The sequence below is a fragment of the Cicer arietinum genome, chromosome 4 (assembly GCF_000331145.2).
Source record: "Cicer arietinum cultivar CDC Frontier isolate Library 1 chromosome 4, Cicar.CDCFrontier_v2.0, whole genome shotgun sequence".
Lineage (NCBI taxonomy): Eukaryota > Viridiplantae > Streptophyta > Magnoliopsida > Fabales > Fabaceae > Cicer > Cicer arietinum.
Genome location: NC_021163.2, coordinates 54,943,155 through 54,963,613, shown reverse-complemented (window position 1 = coordinate 54,963,613; position 20,459 = coordinate 54,943,155). Strand labels below are relative to the sequence as shown.

General features: G+C 26.3%; 2 protein-coding genes across 2 annotated transcripts; both read left to right on the top strand.

Moving 5' to 3' along the window:
• The first annotated feature begins 647 nt into the window (after positions 1 to 647).
• LOC101508760 (homeobox protein knotted-1-like 6) lies at positions 648 to 2,788 on the top strand. The gene is made up of 3 exons (XM_004498667.4): positions 648 to 939; positions 1,365 to 1,481; positions 2,464 to 2,788. The coding sequence occupies exons 1-3, from the start codon at positions 784 to 786 to the stop codon at positions 2,608 to 2,610; spliced, it is 420 nt and encodes a 139-aa protein (XP_004498724.1). The 5' UTR covers positions 648 to 783; the 3' UTR covers positions 2,611 to 2,788.
• An 8,593-nt stretch (positions 2,789 to 11,381) lies between these two features.
• LOC101509079 (cyclin-SDS) lies at positions 11,382 to 18,908 on the top strand. The gene is made up of 7 exons (XM_004498668.4): positions 11,382 to 12,490; positions 12,594 to 12,761; positions 16,211 to 16,377; positions 17,371 to 17,499; positions 17,674 to 17,851; positions 18,282 to 18,326; positions 18,530 to 18,908. Exons 1-7 carry the CDS (start codon positions 11,477 to 11,479, stop codon positions 18,560 to 18,562), a joined length of 1,734 nt encoding a protein of 577 aa, XP_004498725.1. The 5' UTR covers positions 11,382 to 11,476; the 3' UTR covers positions 18,563 to 18,908.
• Positions 18,909 to 20,459: the final 1,551 nt, after the last annotated feature.

Here is a 20,459-nt window from a genome sequence, read left to right as displayed (position 1 = left end):
AATGATTGAAACAATATTTTAATGCAACAACATTTAAAATAGCAATGCAAAATTTGAAAACAAAAAAGAGACTAAGGGCCCATTTTTTACGGCTTCTAAAAAATATGATTTTGATATTCAATAATTATAAATGAATATATTTTAACCTTACACAATGCTTCTAAAATTTATAGTTTTGATATTCAATAATTATAAATGAAAATATTTTAACCTTACACATTTTTTGAGTGAGATATCTTCATCAATAATTATTGAATAAAATAGGTAAGAGTAAGATATTTTAAATGTTTAAAAAAATTGTATTTCTTTCTCTTTTATTAAAAATGATTTTCTGAAAAACTAATTTAAAAAACTATTTCATTATCAACAATAAAATAACTCTTTTAATAAAACAAACACAATTAAAACTTAAAAAATACATTTTTTAGAATCTTAAACAAATGGACTATAAGTTGATTGATATTTTCAATTTAAATGACTAAATTTATATTTTACAAATTTAAGGAATTAAATTTACATTTTCTTGCAATTTCAAATGCTCATTTATTTGTTAATAATATATAACGTGAAGAACAAAAGAAATCCTAGTGTCGGGTAGTACTTCTTGATAACCACGCTTGATATCTTAGAACCAAATGGTTAATAACCATAATACAAACAACTTTATCTTTTTTGAAATTTCTATATATGTACGTAGTGCTTGTTTGTTTGTGTCAAAGTCTTGATTCGGTTACTAAATTTGTATAAAATATAGAGGGTTTGGATTGTGATAGATAGAGAGAGATGGAAGATATAGAAAATAGACGGAAAAAGGAGGTTGAAGGAAGTGATGAAGTAAAAGAAAATAATCAAAATGAAAGTGAAGAGGATTTAAAGAACATTATTGCAAGACATCCTTTGTTTGAAGTGTTGATTGAGTCTCACATGAAATGTTTGGAGGTAATTAATTCATTTTTTTTAATATTTTATTTTGCTATTTTTGTATATTAAATTAAGGTTGCATAAATTCGTTTGTAGTTAACAATTGTGAGAAAGAGACCATTAGTGTATATAATTATGGAAAAGATATAACTTAGGACCCCGACTACTTTGCAATATTATTTACTAAAATAATTTGTTATTACAAAATATCCTAAAAGGGTAAACAAGACAAGAAAAGGGTAGAGGATAATTTCACTAGAAAAGAGCTAACAAAATAGTCAATTTCCTATTTGATTTTGCTTTCACTTTAATTTACTTTTACAAAGAGATCAAATTACTTAATTAGACAAAAATAGAGCAACCTTTAAAAATTATCTATTTATGTATCTTCTAAGGTTTTTAATTAATGTGTGACTATATATTATTATTATTTTACTTGTTAGGTGGGATATGAGGAAGCAGGGGAGTTTGACATAACAAGTGATGCATGGAAGAAACTGGTCAACACAAATTCTAAAGCAACGACTAGTCCAAATACTTCAGAGCTTGATCACTTCATGGTATTATATACAAATGGTCAATAATTAATGCATTATTTGATCTCTACAAAAAATTAGCTATGATGTTTTATTTTAGAAGTATACTATTACAAGTAATTTTCTTTTTAGTCCAATAAAAAATCCATCCATGCAAATTGGCCTGCGACAAATCGTGAAATTATATATTAGCTAAAGGTTGAACAAAGATAAGACTAATAATTAAAATTCTAATTTTAGGTTTACCAACCAAAATTTATTAGTGATTGCTCATTTATCTTCTTATCTTTGTTCATAATATATAAAATGTATTATCGAAATCATAGGGAGCAATTTGTGGGGATTTGAGCAACTACCAAATTTATTTGTTATTAATTTTTCATAAACAAAAAAGTCATATATATAAATATTGGGTCAACCTTAATTAGGATGCATGAACAAGAATTTTAGTTTAGATATTTCTTGTTGGTTAAATAACCCTCTTTCATACGTAAATAGTGCATAATTTTTGTCTGTTTTTTTTTGGACGGAACACAAATATAATAAATAATAGTATTTAATTAATTTATATATACTATTATGTAAATAATTTTTATATAAATTTTATTTATATTATTAATCGATCCAACTGTCAAATTATTATATATATATATATATATATATTTAATTTTTACTATAATTAACTATAAAATTATATACATAAATAATTTTAATGTATTGAGAGTACTGTAAAATATTTTATACAGACATGCATGACTGCTAAATAATATATTTTCTGAACCAAAAATCACAAGTAACAATTTTCATGGTCAAAATATATAATTATTATAATATAATACTTCAAAAATTTAAATTTACATAGCATACTCTAACAAGTTTGACATATAAAAAACCCCCAATTAATGCAAAACTATAGGTTATTTTTCAACTATTAAACTATATATGTTCCTATAAAGTCATTAATTTTGTATGTGTTAACAAATATACGATATATTGTTTGACACAGGAAGCATATTGCATGGCACTGAGCAAGCTGAAAGAAGCAATAGAGGAACCAACAAAAGAAGCAAAGGCTTTCATCAATGCAACGTATATCCAATTGAAAGAACTTGGTGATGCAAATAACCCGCAGATTAATTGTGATAACAATTAGCTACTAATGATGATGGAATACTTGTCACGTTAATTATTGCAACTTGATGTTCTCTTTGCTAGAAATGTTGAAGATGGAACCTCGTTGGTTATTGCATACCAATTGCTTTCTGGTGTGTGTGTCGTGCAGGAGTGTTTTAAATAAATTATTATCAAATAAATTATGTTTTGTATGCTAATTATATATTGCATGGGAAGTAAATAATCGGTATTATAGTATAGTTAGAAATCTTTAAATATAACCTATCAATACTATTTTATCACAAAAACAAAATATATATATATATATATATATATATATATATATATATATATGGTATATTATTATTATTATTTTTTTTGGGAGAAATATTTTAGGAATCATATTAAAAATCACAATGGAAAACAACATAGCAAGAATCGGCTAACAAAGCTTTCGAAATAAACAAGATTGAGTTAATTTTTTTAGAGAATAATTTTGATGTACTGTTGACTGTTATTTTTTTACACTATTAATAAGTTATAAATAATTATATGTATGAATTTTAAATTAAATATATTGAAATTGAAATTCTTTTAATAATAGAACGGTTATGTAAAATTGACTGACATTGTTGTTAAACTAAGCAAGTAATATGAATGATTCAAGTGATGCTATTATATATAGGGGTCTTCATGGTATAAAAATTGAATTGCATTAGACCACGTTAATGGTTTAGTTCAGTTATTGAAAACCACTTTTAAATCAAGTTTAGTGCACTTCTGAATCAGTTTAAAATTAGTTTATAAATATAAACTAGTTTAATATTTTAAACAAATTTTTAGTTAAAATTAATTTCAAAATAGTTATTCAAAAAAAGAATTTTGAAATTCTTTTGATAAAAAAATATCAATTTTTTTTGAGAAAAATAAATGTAAAAATTTTTAGATAAATTTTTTTTTTGAATTTTTTCAAGAAAAATAGATATTAAAATAATTATAGAAAAATGTTTCGAGCAAAAAAATAATCGAAAATTGTTCAGGAAAAAAATGTTTTTGGTTTTTTCCTCAAAACTTTTTCAAGAAAAAAAATGATATAATTTTTATTTTATTTTATTCAAATTTTTTTTTTATATCTCCTATATATTTTTCAAGAAAAATAAATCTCAAAAATTTTGTAAAAAAAAAACATCTTAATTGAGGTTAAAATTGTTGAATTGATTTTTGAATTAAGTTTTGTTAACTGGATTGTTTTAAATATGTGGTTCAATTCATTTTAACATTTAAATGGTTTGATTTTTTATAATAGAGTGCAATCTAATTTATCAATATAGTCCAATTAACCATATTTTTGCACACCCTTAAATTTATATCAAATTCAAAGAGTTAAAGTATAGGTTTGTTATGGTGAGTCTTCGTGTAGGTTAGTTTATTGCTTCCCTTTTTAGGTTTGTTTAGTCAACTAAACGGTTAGAATATGATAGAGGTTGTTAGCATAAATTATATCCTCTTTTACATCAAAGTTCAATATATGAGTTTTTTCATCACCTTTTGAGATATGTTGTGGATGTTAATAAGAGATTAATTATTTTCTATTTTATTTTAATTACATAATTTTATTCAATAAAGTATAAAGGATTCTCCAATGTTCCATTATAAAAGAAAATTTTACAGAGAGCCAACAAGACAAACAATCCTCTATGCGCATCAAACTAGAGCCAAACAGTATGCTTAATATTATATAACAATATAAATTTGCAACCTTATCCTTAAGTATTATATTGCTCCTTAAATTCCATAAGCACCATGAGGAGGCCAACCATATTTAGGAACCTCACCTTCATGAACTTTCTACCATGCAACGAAGTCCAAACTAAAGAAAATGTGTGCAATCGATAATATGTAGCATTATCTGAATACCAAACAAAATTGTGAGGTTGATAAGGTCTAAATATTTACCTATATATTTAAGAGTATATATATAGAGCATATTACAATGAGAAAGTGAGAAAATTAAATCTTGACCATACAATCCTACATGGATGGTTAATATTAGAAGAAAAAAAATCATATGAATTTTTTAAGTAATCATGTGTTACTTAAATAACTCTTAATCATGATCATTCATGTCTGATAGTATGATCAATATTTAATTTTCTCACATTCTCATGATAAAACTCTTCTAACATGATATGTTTTCTATATATTACTGATATAATTATATCATTTATGTTATCCATATATATATATATATATATATATGATTTATAATAAAAACTTTGCAAGTGCGCTGACCTAATGTCCTAGATCCGCCACTATATTCATGTCTTCAAATCCACCACTATTATTGATTGAAATTTGTAACGGATCAAAGTTATTATGTCAATCTGAATCAAAAACACGACAACAAGACAAGAAAACCAAAAAATGCTGCACAAAGATGACAAAAGAAATGAATGTTGCACTCAGATAACGATTTCACAACAAAAAAATTACGAAACCAAAACTAAATTTATGTGTAAACCATTTATTTATATGAAGTGAAAAAATAGAAAAATGTTTTCAGACAAAAAGTAATTCTAAACCATCGTTCTATAATAGATGAAGTAGAGTTTGTTGAGTAGAGAAGCAGCAGAAGAGGCTATCTGATTAATTCACTCCTTGAAATATTTGAACACATGTTTATTTTTACATGAAATTGTGGTATTTATATATTTTTTTCACTAATAAGTAATATTCCATTTTTTTTTACTTAGTGATATTCATATTTGTTGTTTTGATCATTCTATTTTCATCGTTTCGTAGAATTTTCTTATTTTAATATCTTACAATTTTTGTCCATTCCTCCATGCTTTTTTACTAAGAAAAATGTGATTTGACATATTTTGATCGATATGGTATAAGATATGTAGAATGATTTAAATGCATTTAATATTTATCTACAAAAATGAAAAATTTCAAAAGTTGAAATTGAATTTTTAGATGATTTTATTACAATTTTATGAATATTAATCAATCAACATCGTAATTCGATAATCAATGAGACAAAAAATGTTGGATTTTAAAATAGGAGATCAAATTTGTAGATAAATGAATATAGATAACTAAAACTGCAATTAAGCCAAAAAATTACTAACAATTTAATTATTTGTAATTTATGGGAAAACAATAATATATATTTTCAATATAATATAAAATGAAAAACTTATAAACTACAAATATGATGATTGACTACAAATCATAACTAATATCTTATTTTTATTCCCAATTACTCATAACCCAATGAGTTAGATGAGTGTGGTCTTTTTTACAACGTCTATTGATAGTCAAATTAACAGAAGAAAAGTTTGAAACTTAGCAATGTTAGTTATTTCAAATCTGCAATGTTAAGAATGACAATGTGAACTAACCCGAGAAAAATAAACACATAAAGTATATAAAAAGCTATAAATGTTGAACACTAATTAGAAACAGTGATTTAAAAAGAATAACAATCACAACACTAGGCTAGAACTGAAGCATGTACTTTTGCATCATATAATGGCTAGCTCGAGGTTAAAAAATGCAATAAATAATACTATTTTTTTATCATTAACTATATATGTTTCAGTGTGTATAAAAGGAGAATCTAAACATATTTAAAAATCAATTATTTTATTTAGTTTATCTTTTTGTGTCAATTTTAAGCGTGACTGATCTTTATTATAAAAGATCATATTAAAGCGGAAAAAAAGAAATTCAACTTCATTCAAGCTAATTTCAAAAATCCCAATAAGAGAACAACCCAAGAACAAAAAAAGTTAAGAACAATAAGGTCAATTAAAACTATATAAACCTTTTTTAAACATTGGCTTGCATGTATCATGGTAAAATCCTTGAGCAGCACCAAATGACTTGTGATGTAAACAACTATGATCTACAATGATTTGAATAAATATGTGATTCTTTTATAGGCAGTTCCTTGTAGAAAGAGTGAAGTTGTTCGTTGCAAGAATAAGTGAAGCCATTATTTATCTTATGTCACATTTCCATTCCTTTTCTCTATCATGCATAATCAAACTTTGAATGCATAACATTCTGCCTACCTTAGTTTAATCATGACAAATAGGGTAAGTGAATGAAAATATATAATTGAAATATAATAGCATATAAAATCATTTATTGAAATGTGTTCATGATTGAGAATGTAAAAATAACATAAATGACAATATAATGTCCTATCACAATTTTTGAAATACAAAAAAATTGCAAAAAGTTATTGAGTTCATGTTTTCTACTCCTTTGATTAAAGAAAAACCAAAAACACTACATAATTTAGTACCATATATTATTTAACATCCTCAAATTCCTTGTACTTGTGTTTATTTAACTTGATATAAACAATTAATAAAATCAACGTATCAATTTAGAAATATCAATAATTAATCATGTTAGTTTTAGTAAAATATGCTTTAAGACTACAATTCCTTCATTGGTAGTCCAAATTAGTATACTCCATCACAAAATTTAATACTTACATTGCGAAAAAAAATAATTAAGTTGATTGACTAAGTATCTCTTAGAAATGCCTACACGTGTTTCCTCCTAACAATTTCCACGAATGATGTAGAGGATATTATCACATTTTACCATCATAATACCACATGTATCTTCAGTGCTGCAACAATAACAAAAAGATATATAAAAAGAAACAAGGATGTAGGAGAAGAAAAATGGACAAAGTCGAACAAAAAGCCCTCATTTTCATTAGTTTGAGATTAAATGGAAGAAAAAATTATCCATTTTTACAAACATTGTTTTGAGAAGAAAAATTTTGTTGCACAATTTTTGTCGATGAGAGAGGGGGTAGAACTTCCTATATAAGGCTTTTTTTTTTTACCACCCAAAAAAAAAAAAACCAAATATCACTAATTTTTAATAAACACCAAAATATCACTCTTTTATTTTTTTCAATTTGACTAAGATGAGAAATGCACTTTGGAACTAGCGATTTCTCAACAAGAATATTTTTTCAAACAATCAAGGGAAATCGGTTTTTCCCTTTCAAACTTCTCAATGTTTCTTTTGTTTTTTTAATTATAAAATTTATTTATTATTTATAGAATATTTTATTAATAGTGCTATTTAATAGGCGGTGGATATTTATAATTTATAAACGTGAGATAATGACACACATTATTTCTCGTTAACATCTTTTATAATAATAAATATATATATTTTATTACTCAATAATTATTATTTTAATTAAATAATTAATTTAAACTTCATTAATTATTAATTTAAGTAATTATTATTTTAATAAAATAAATAAATATAATATTAATTATTTTTATAATAATTATCTAATTAAATTTTACTTTTTATAAGTAATTAAAAATAAATAAAATGGAGTCCATAAAATTAACAAAATTTAATTAAATATTATAATTAAAAATACAAATACAAAATAAGTGAAAATAAAATAAGCACAAATTTTATTACAATATATTTATTACATTAATCTCTTATGGTGTATAAAAGTACAATGTTTTTATTACATTAATCTCCTATGAGTGTCCATGTTTAGTGTAATAAACCATTGTAATAAAATTTATGTTTATTTTATACACCTTAGAAAATTAATGTAATAAAAATATTATAATAAAATTTGTGTTTATTTTATTTTCACTCATTTTGTATTTGTATTTTTAATATAATATTTAATTAAACTTTTTTATTTGTATGGACTCCATTTTATTTAAATTTTTTAATAATTACCTACACAATAAACTTACACAATATTTTTAGATATTAATAAATTAAAAAAATACTAAAAAAATTAAATAAGTTTTGACTGAATTTTATTTTTAAACAAATCCAATGTTACTACTAAATAAATTATTTTAATTTGGATTAAATATATTTTTAGTCCCTATAAAATTTTAACCTTTCAATGTTAGTCCATGTGAAATAAAAATACAACTTTTAATCCTTACAAAATACTTATTTAGCTCTATCAATTTTTAAAAAAAATCATGAATAACTAAATAATTCGATTTTATTTATTGGATAAGCTCAATAAAAATACCATACATATTAGATGTAGATGAAAAAACTACCCTTGTAAATTAATTTATTTATTTAAACTTTAAACTAATAATTTACTATATTATATAAAATGACAAAACTACTATAGTCATAATCATACATATTATTAGTTCCATGAAGAGGGTCAGACAATCAGTTCTAACGCCTTGGAACATATGCAATTCCAATGCAGACACATTGACCAAGTGGTAGCAAGCCATATGATATGCCTAGCTAGCTTCTTCATTTTCCATTTCTGCATACTGATCAGCTCACTAAACTGCATAAAGTGATTAGCAAATTCCTAATTGAAGCACCCCATCAACACCAATCCACTTGAAGATCTCCCCATACATGGAAAGAAAAGTGGCAAGTAAATATTTTTTTAAATAGTCAGAATCTGTCAACTGATCATTAGCAATAATTAACAACACCATCGGAAATATGACGCTTCGGCAAAAAGCCAGACTGGAAATAGATATAACTTTCCCAACACCAATTTGAGCCTGCCAACATATTTGAAATGATTTTGTACATACGAGAGTAAAGACAAGATTTATTCTATTCGAGAGAACCCTTTCCACCAGAATGACCTCTATCAATGCTTTATTCTCTTTACCATGTTTAGGTTGAAATTTGTTTGATTTGGCAATTATTAAGGGTTTAGGTTGATCATAACTAGGGATGACAATTAGATTAAGACCCATTGGTTATTCAATCTAAAAACCCGCATAATACATATGAGCACGGGGACAGGTAATTACCCGCAAAATTAAGCGGGTATGAGTGCGGGTACAAATATTTGTAGTACTAACTCGGCCTATACTCGCACTTGTATAAATATATTATTTATTTATTATATTATATTATTATTTAATTTAATTGATTGTTTTCTTTTATATTTTAACATATATTAGTATCATTGGATCACTACATTTATAATCGAAAGATAATTGCAAATTTTTAAGAATTTGATTTTGATGAATAGGTAAATAATTGTAACTTAATAATTAAGAGTTATGTCTTATTAATTGTGAATTTATAATTATATTTAAAACTTAATACTTGCAACTTAATAAAGTATTATTATGAAAATTTGAATATGTATTATAACGTGTGTTCATTTGAAATGTTTTGAATTAAAAAAATATTTTGGTTTATAATACGTTATGATTGAATTTAATATATTTGAATAATTTTTAAATTTAACTACAAATGGTAAAGTACGGATATTAAAGTTGATACTCAAAAGTAGAGCTATCAATAAAGCCTCAAACTTCAAAGCCCCTTAAATTTTTTTTACTAAGTACCTAATATTATGTCATCTATTAAAATAATATTTTTAAAGCTTCGATCCATTATTTTATTATTTTTTGTGGACTTAAGAAAGGGGCTCATAGGCCCAATATCTTGTTAATTTTAAAAAAAATTTCTTAAAAAATTTTCAAAATTTATTTTTCTTAGAAAAATTCAATAACATTTTATCTCAAAAAAATTTGTGAGAACATTTTTAAAAAAAAATTGAAAAAGATCGATTTTTTTTCTCGAATTAAAAAAATTTTGAGAAAAAAAATTGAAACTTTTTTTTTTATAAAATTTTAAGCAAAAAAATTTATTTCTCAAAAAAAGAATGTCAATTTATTTTTTTTAAAAAAATAGTTTTTTAAAAAGTGGGTCTATAGGCCCCATTAAGCACACAAAATTTTAGGAGCTTTTGTAGTGTTGAGGATTTTTTTTTAGGGTCTTTTTAACTATTATTTTTTTTGTTCTTCTTGACTGGAGTCAATAATTAGTAGACTTGTCAAATTCACATATTTACTTAAGATAAGAGAATACGAGTACGAATTTGAGTATTTTTGTGAATTATGGGTATAGAAATATATATTATAGTACTCTAATGAAACCTTACCTATCGTCATTCATAATCCATATACCATCATAAAATGTATATATAACAAGTTAACAAAATACAAACACCATATCAATATTTTATTTATTATTATTTTTGGGTATATTTCTAATGAATCTATTTTTTTATGAACATTTATTCAACTAATGTAAGTTAATAACATAAATCAAACGAAAAGTTCGCAATCATATACAAAGTGTGTTATATTGTAAACACATAAAAATAAAACAAATGAATATTTTAAGATGTGCAGGTGTAATAGATATAATATAAAAAAAGATTGAAAACAACATAATGTAAAGAGTCAAATAAAAAAATATATTATCAAAAGAAAAAATAAAAAAAAAATTGAAAAAAAATGTCTTAATATTAATTAAAAAAATCGAAACAAAACATTTTTGTAGGTATGATAAAATCCTAAATAGTAAGGTTTAGCCCAAATATTTATATTATTAGATTATATATGATTTATCAATTTAGACTTAAAACAAATGCAGTCCTCTTTAGTTAGTAATAAATTAAGAAATTATAAATAAATTAATAACAAAACTCCACTTATTACAGTTAACAGTCATGATGTATGTACGTGGTGCACGGAAAACGCATTACGTGGGACCAAGCCATATAAATACTCTTCTCCCTCGTTTTTTCTTTCTCCAATCCCATTACTCCTATAACCGTTCGAACACTCTTCCCTTACTCTCTATTCAATCATCGCAACTAAACTTCAACAAACGAAATTAAATTCTATCTGCGTTTCTCATTAACGTAACAATTCACTAGTAACTACTAATGGTAATCAGATCGAGAAGTTCGAAGCGGAAGCTTCAGCATTTCCTCACTCTCTATTCAATCATCGCAACTAAACTTCAACAAACGAAATTAAATTCTATCTGCGTTTCTCATTAACGTAACAATTCACTAGTAACTACTAATGGTAATCAGATCGAGAAGTTCGAAGCGGAAGCTTCAGCAAGAAGCACCATCTCACATCGTTAGCAAGAAGCTTCGGTCGAAGATTCCTCGCCGGAGAAGAAACCAGATATCTCCGGTGCTTCTTGCTTCGGCGAAATTCAAAATATCTAAAGAGAATCCTCGTCTTTCAGTTGATTCGAGCTCCGGCTCTGATTTCGCCGGCGGTGAAGTTTCGTGCAATTCCAGCAGAATTTCTTCTGTATTTGTTGGCAAAGGAACGACGAGCTCGAGAAACGGTGAAATCGGAGAGTGTGTGAGTTTGATGATAAATCGGAGATTTGAGAAGCGGAGTGAAAACGAAGTTGAAGTATCGGAGAATTCGTGTGTGGATTCAAATTATAATGTTCGTGAACGAAATAGAAGCTTGATTTTGAAGTTCAAAAGTGGAAAAGAAAACGATGAAGCTTCTGAAGTTTGCACGAAATCGGAAATTACTTGTGCGGATAATTCAAAATCGAGTAACGGAAATTTGAATATCTCAGCGCGAAACGACGTCGTTTCAGTTAGTTCCGGTGCTCGGGAAACGTCGTTTGAAGAGGAAAAGAGAAGAATCACTGAAAACAGAGCATCGGAATCTGAATTCTCTTCGAGAAACCGTCACGATGATGAGAATTGCACGGATTTGATAGCGCAATCGATTATAAAGCAATGCTCGGATAATTCAGGCTCCGATTCCGATCTAGCTTGTAGAGAGCAATTGCATTTCTCGTCCTACGACGATGAATCAGAGTATTGTTCAAGTCAGGGGACTACGTCATTCTCTGATCTTCACTCCGAGATTTTCGGTGATTGCTCTGATTATAGTCCGTCTCTGTTCACCGATTCTGGAAGTCAGTTTTCGCAAGGATCCGTTGGAGAAACTCATTCGCCAATGTATTCGTTGTTCCTTCAATACCGTGAGGAATTCACGACGCTAGCTACTCGTGTTAATAATACTTCAAGCGTCGAAGAAGAGGTTTCTATAAATCATAATGTACGTTTGATTTCATCGATTTCAGAGTTCGAAATTACATATTAGATTTTATTTATTTATTTCTTTTTTACGGTGTTATTATTTTGGATGTGTTTGATTTTAGTTTTTAAGGTTAGAAGATTTGGATGACGAAGAGAGCTATCAGATGCTAAGGAAGAGGGAACGGAGGCAAGTTTTCATGTGGAATTATGCTGAAAGATATTTCTCTACAACGGAATTCGGCAAACTCGTGCTTCAGCAACGCTGCGAAATGGTTCACTGGATCATTGAGGTTGGTTGTTATATAACTAAATTCAATTAAGCTATTATTATTAGAATAATTATTATATTGGGATAATCGCTTTGAATTTGATAGAATTTGTTAAGAATTTGAAAAATTGATTTGGTTGTACATAGAGAGTTGAAACAGAGTTAAGTACGACTGCGTTTGAATGTTAGCTAGTTGTTATTTTTATTTATTTGTTACTCATTATAGCTAGTAGTTCGTTATTAAGTTGTGTTGCCATGTGAGATAACACGCTTGAAGAGTGATATAAGGGCTAGCCAATAGAATCAGTTAGAGAGTGTACGTTGTGTACACAAGATTGTTGGAGAATCAGTTGGTAACTTAGTTTTCAGTTGTCTTGTGACACACGCAAGATTCATTTGGAAGGTTAGAACTATAAAGAGATAGAGCTAAAAGAAAATGAGAGAGAGAGAGAGAGATGTGATTAGGAAAAAAAATATTAAATGTATAACCGATGGAAGTATATGCAACGCACTTTTCTTGTATTCGTGCATGTGTTTAGTTCGAGTTGTCCAAAGAGAGAACATGATACTGTACTTCTTACTTGCAGATTGTAAATGTAGAAAGAACAACCATACGCTAGTGCTGAAAATATCTTACAAATGGACCAACGGTAAATAAATAAATAAATTATCTTAAAAAATTATAAATATTACTGTAATTAACTCAAATGTTTGATATAACAAAATAAGAAATTTAGTTGATTTTGTATAAAAAAAACAGAAATCATATTTTTTTTCAAAGTTATTTCTCATTAAAAATATGAAAAAGAGAAATTTACAAAAATATCCGTCGTTAATAATATTGAAAAGAGAAATTAATAAAATTAGAAGAATAGAAAGTAATAAATTATATAAATGATATGATAAAAAAAAAAAACATTAATCTTTCATTGATATTATAAAATGATATATAATTTAGTACTAATTTTTTTATAAAATAGCTTGTAATTTAGGATGGATGGGTAATTATTTACATTTTGTCTTGCTTGTAGCCGTATACTAGGAAGGAAAAAAAATCATTACATGATGACACTAACGAATTGAATCCAGAAAGAGGTCAACAAGGAAAATAATAATAATAATAATAATAATAATAATAATAATAATAATAATACAATTAATACAAAAATGAACTACAAATTTAATTATTTTTTTACTCAAACTAAAAAATTTAATTTTGCTGTTTTACTATTCACTAATCACTACAAGAAAAATAAATTACAAGAGTTAAAAGAGGGATTTGTCGCCGCATTTTGATGTTTGTGACAGTTCTCAAACCGTTGTAGATTTGTACATTGCGAAACTATTTTATAACAGTTAAATTTATCATCGTTCCCACTGCCGCAAATGTTTGCGACAGTTCTAACAGACTCCGACAGGGTTTTTAAATGCACCTATTTTTTATTTCAAGAAGGTATTGCGATAGTTATAAACCACCCTATATATTTTTGGCGACAGTTTAAACCGTTGCAAACTTAAGTTTTTGATTTTTTTTTAATTTGTTTTTATTTTTCATTAATTTAATTAAAATAAAAAATCATAAATCTCATTCATATAATTAAAATACACAAATATAAAATTATAAACAAATCTCATTCATATAATATATTCAAAAATAACAATCATACATTAAATTTAATTAATAAATAAATAAATTTAAATATTTAAAAATCAAAACATTAGTGGAGTGACTGAAGATACAAAACAACAACATCAAACTTAGTTCATAAATCATCTGATAGTCCCTAATGATGTTGTTTCATGATTAGACCAATAACTCCACTCAGATGAACGTCTTCTTTCTCTTGACGATTTTAAGTATGTATTGCCTGAAAAATCATATATATATATATATATATATATTAAACAATTCAAATAGAAGATTAAAAGAGGATATATGTTTTAATTATAACAATATAAATATCTCAAATTCAACAAAGGCATTGACATTACAATCACTTTTTCAACAATCAATATTGCAAACACGACACCAATACAAATTGGAATAGGTAAAAAGACACACAGAGAAACAAAAAACATACCTAATCTCCCTCAAATTTATTCCTCATCTTCCAACACACCCAATTTGCTGCAAAAGATAAAAAAAAGACACACACAAAACATACAATATAGTCAACACCTTACTATTATGCCTTTTTATTTCTATGACTTACATTCTCATCCACATTGAAAAACACATACAAAAACAATATCTCAAACCTTATAAAAACTAAATAACCAAAACTCACAACACAAAGAAGTCTTCAAATTAAAACAACAACAATTACCACCACTTAAAAAAAATTAAACAATTAAACCAAAAACATACAAGCATTAAAATTGATACAAACACATCATTAGATTTGTCAAAAGTATATATTAGCCATTGGACTATGCTATATCACTCAAGAGCTAGAAAAAGAACATTAACTTACATGTGGAGTGATATGGCCTAGTGATTTTTGAAGTAGTGATGCACAACATTGAAAATAGAAGCTAACTACAAATTCAACATTGAAAATAGAATTATTTTGATTCTACTCTTTATTACATTTTGTGATAATTACTTTTTGTGCAAACAGTTCAGTTTTTTTGCCTAGCTTTTCACTCCTAATCTTTATTTATGCAAAGATACAAAAATGAGTACATCTTCGTCAAAAGTAATGAAATGTTTCAAATATAAGTTGTTCAATACTTACATAGAAGAAGAAGAAGAAGAAAAAAATAGACATATATAAATCAAACTACAAAATCTTGTAGTAATCTACTTTCTCTTGTGCCAAATAATCTACATTTTGTGTTGTACTTTTGATTTGTTGTACAGAAAAAGAGAAATCAGATCTTTTTGATAAAAAACACTTTTTAATAGAGAAAACAAAACATAAGTTACTTACTCAAAACAAATTTTTCTACTTTCTTTCTACAGTATCATTTCTTTCTACAGTATCATTTCCATCAACAATGTTAAAAATTAGTTCACACATAATTTATCGATTACTGAATATTATAAACATAATCTAAAACCCGTAGAAACTTCTTAATAAATTTTATTTTACATATAAATATAATATTAGATCACTGTCTTCTACTCATTATCATTTTAATTTTTTTTTTTTCATTTCATCATCATTTTAATTAAATCACGAAAGTATCATACATAATTATCAATTTGTCATTCTTTTTACCAAGCATAATTCAATCTTACCTCTCTTCAGTTCAGACGGCGAGAGAAGCATATAGCTTAAAAAATTTCACTATCTATTATGCTTTATTGCTTAGTATGTTGCTAACACAAATTCATACCACCACCTATTAGTAAACAACTTTATCATTTGCTAACTCATTTAGATTTGGATCGCAATTTTTTTAGCTTCAGATATTGAAATTGTCATTTTAAAATTGCTTGTTTTGAAATTTTCTTTTTATTGGCAGCAATCTTATCGAAAACAACTTCGACAAGAGACGGTGTTTCTTGGAATCAGCCTACTTGACCGTTTCCTGAGCAAGGGATACTTCAAAGAAGAAAGAAACCTTCAAATTGTTGGAATAGCGTGCCTTACATTGGCCACCAGGATCGAAGAAAACCAGCAATGTAACAGGTGCATAATTAATCTTACTGCATCGTTTCTTTCGTTGTCTTAGTTTTACCTGCGAAACAAATTGTGTGTCACCTGTCACTTATATTTTTTAGGGATGCTAGTTATCACGAATGTCAAATTAATCAATAAGCACACCCCACTAACCATACATGGGGAAATTACTGTATTATTTGGATTTGTTTTATACCTGCCATATAAGTTGTGATGCGTTCATGAGGCAATTATTTGTGACTTACAGCATTTTCCTATTTTTTTGGACGAATCACTTGTCACTCGTTACGACTTGAGATTTTAACCTGCAACGTCGTCACAACTTACAACTAAAGAGTTTGTTCATATAATAATTATACGGTTAATTATAAATAATTCCTTAAAATTTCAACTTACAACTAAAGAGTTTGTTCATATATATATATATATATATATATATATTATTTTATTTTATAATATATTCGATAGCTTGGCACACTTCAAGTTTGAGTTAAAAAAACAATTAAGTCAATTCGTGATAGTATCTGGTCTCTCATATATTAGCAAAGATCTCTTAGTAGTTTTCCTAAAATTGTACTTCATCTATGTGACGAGCGTTGTTTAAGATTTTTGCACACATATTAAAAAATATAATAATTAATCGAAAGATAAAAGTAATTTTACCGAACTATTCATCTTAATCGTTGATGTATTTTTCACTAATATCAATGCAAATTATAATAATAAAATATTGGTAGATTTTTTACTATAATAAAACTGTCTAAGTTGTGTGTATAATAATAATTGAAAGATAGTATAGGAAAAAAATAACTAAAGTTGCTTTGAAAATGTTGAAACACATTCATTTTAAAACAATTGTTTTTGCTAAAATAACATTCATTTAGAGATAGAGGAGTATAACTTTCTTAATCGGTTGGTTAATTCTTTTCGAAGTGTGAGGATTTGTGAAGTCTTCCATTCTTTTCAAATGAATAACCGAGTGTTTTTTTGGCACTATATTAGAGTGGGGCAAAAACATTTCTACGTGGAAAAAATTGTTTACAGTAGATGCGAAGTAGTGGCTATGGAATGGATTGTGCAGGAGGTGCTCGAGTTCCAGTGTTTTCATCCAACCATCTACAATTTCTTGTGGTATAAGTTTTTCTGTACATTTTTCTTGTGCGAATGATATAAAATGTTGCAGGCACAAATATTTTCTTCATTCAAATTTTCAATTTCTTTCTTAGAAACAATTCAAAAGGATCTGTTTAAGCAAAGTCTTTGTAGGTTTATTTTGCTGAATTACAGCCTTGTAAATTTTTTCAGGTTTTACCTAAAAGCTGTTAATGCTGATGCTGCTATGGAGAAAAGGGTGAGGTGCCTAGCATTACTGGCTCTGTCAGCTCGTGATCAGCTGTGTTACTGGCCCTCGACTGTTGCCGCTGCACTTGTTATCCTGGCTTCTCTAGAACTCAATCAGAATGCATCCCACAAAGTCATAGGGGTAATTACTATTGCGATACAGAATTAAACCTTTATTTGAATCTTTAATGAATCAAGCAAATCATGTGGGTTAACATTATATGTCACGAAATATTTAGTTGTACAGTATTCTTTAGGCAAGGCTAGATAAGCTTTAGGAGTTTCAGTTTAATTTGGTCCTGTCTTGATATTTTAATTCACCAATGTAGTTTTAGTACATCTAAAATTTAAATCAATCAAAATGGAGTACAAGGATCCGGTTTGTATCGTCTTGGTTTGCACTAAAATTTGCAAAACAGTTAATGATCTACAGTTGTGTGTGCTTTCTTTGATTGATGCTATTTCACCTTTCCTTTTGACTGGATTATCCTGTAATGTCCATTGAGAATTTCCATTAGGAATAAGTTTGTCATTACAATTTCATTTACATAGTTAATCGTGTGATTTTGCAGATCCACGTTAGATCAAAGGATGAGAATTTGCATGAATGCATGGAGGTAAGATGATATAATCTGTCAATGTGCTTTTTCCCATGTCAAGAAAAAACCAGAAAGAAAAATAAACTCCGGAAATGTCGTGATGAACATGAACTACACTTTAATCACATTTCATTAGTAATGCTGAGAAATGACCAACAAAATAATTTGAGTTAAATGAATCCTTTATTATCATTTGATTTCTCTTATTATTTTTTTAACAGAGCCTGGAATGGTTGTTACGCTATCTATGCTAACAAAGTAGCTGGATGGAGCACATCAGCTATAATTTGATGGGGGGATATTTCCTACCCATACAAAGAAAAATGGTTTTCTGACGTTGACTAATCAAGCATCATTGATTGAGTCAAAAAAAAAAAAAATCAAGCATCATTGATACTATATAAATTTCATTTGTTCACTTACACTTCCATTCTTTTACCCATGTAACTATATTGAAGACAAAATATCACATTTTTTAGAAACTTTGAAACCCAACAAGGGAATAGAAAACTCAGCTGCTAAATTGTAAATCACATACAAAGAAATACACGGTTATACAAAAGTTCATCTTGCATTGTTATACATAATTCCCTATAGGAAAGTTCATATTGCATTGTTTATAGATAATTCCTCTTTTCTTATGCAAACATCGATTTTCGTCGTCACCCCATTGCAATGTGATCGAACATTTGATTTGTACAAAAGTTAAGAAATAAATTAATAAGATGAAAATACTTCTAGTTTTCTTCAAAACAGTCTTAAAAGTAGATTATACGTTTAATATTTGTTCCCAATGAGATTAAGAGATGTACCGTGTACAACAAACATTCACAAGCCTAATGGGGTCATTCTAAGTGAAATTCCTTAAAACACCTACAAGATTTTACTACGTACTTGTAAAATACCCGTGCGGTAATAATGACAGAAAATCAATATAAAGAATTAATCTCTTATTTGTGTTATAGATAAATAATTTAGTTATTATAATTAATAATGATCAATCAAATTAAAATTGATAACGAGTGGGAATTATTTGACATCGACTTAATCTTTATTTTTGTATGTATTAATGAAAAATATTTGTCTCATATTTTTTTTTTTAATATTTATCAATGACATATTAATTATGTGTTTTTTAAATATTTATTAGTAAAAAATATTTGACATGTATTTTTTATGTATAAATAACAAATATTTATCCGATAATTTTTTAATTTATCACTTTTAAAGATTTGTCCAAATTTTTTTATGCATAAGTGATAAATATTTATTCTATGTTTTTTAAATTTTTATCAATGACGATATTTTGTCTCAGATTTTTTATATATCAATGATAAATATTTATTATGTCATTTTTATATTTATTAGTGATAAATATTTGTCCTGTATTTTTTAATGTATTACTGATAGTTATTTGTCTCGTGTTTTTTTTATTTATCATTAAAAAATATTTATCTCATGTTTTTTATGCATCATTAGAAATATTTATTCCACGTTTTTTAATATTCGTTAATGATAAGGATTTGTCTCATGTATTTTTTATGTACCAATGATAAATATTTTGTTCTATGATTTTTTATATTTATCACTTATAAACATTTGTCACTTTTTTATATTAGTGAGAAATCTTTGTTATGTAATTTTTTTTATTTATCATTGATAAATATTTATCCTCGATTTTTTTGTATCGATGGCAAATACTTGTCTTGTGATTTTTTATATTTATTATTGACAAATATTTATCCTCGTGTTTTTTATACGCATTAATTATATATTTTTTTAATATTTATTAATTACGAATATTTATCTCATATTTTATTATTTATCAGTGACAAATATTTGTCATATGATTTTTTATGTTTATCACTGACTAATATTTGTCCCTTTTTTTGTCAAATATTTATTATGTAATTTTTTTTTATCATTAATAAATATTTATCACCTATATTTTTATGTATCAAAAATAAATATAATTAGTATATTATATTTGTGCACATTTTATGTCAACAATATTAAAAAAAAAAAAAATACTAATTTTAATTAAAAAAAATTGTGATAATGATTTGTCCCGTGTATGATTTTTATAGTACATTATAATTAGTATATTATACATATTCTCAATTTTATTTATAAGATATCAAATAAAATAAA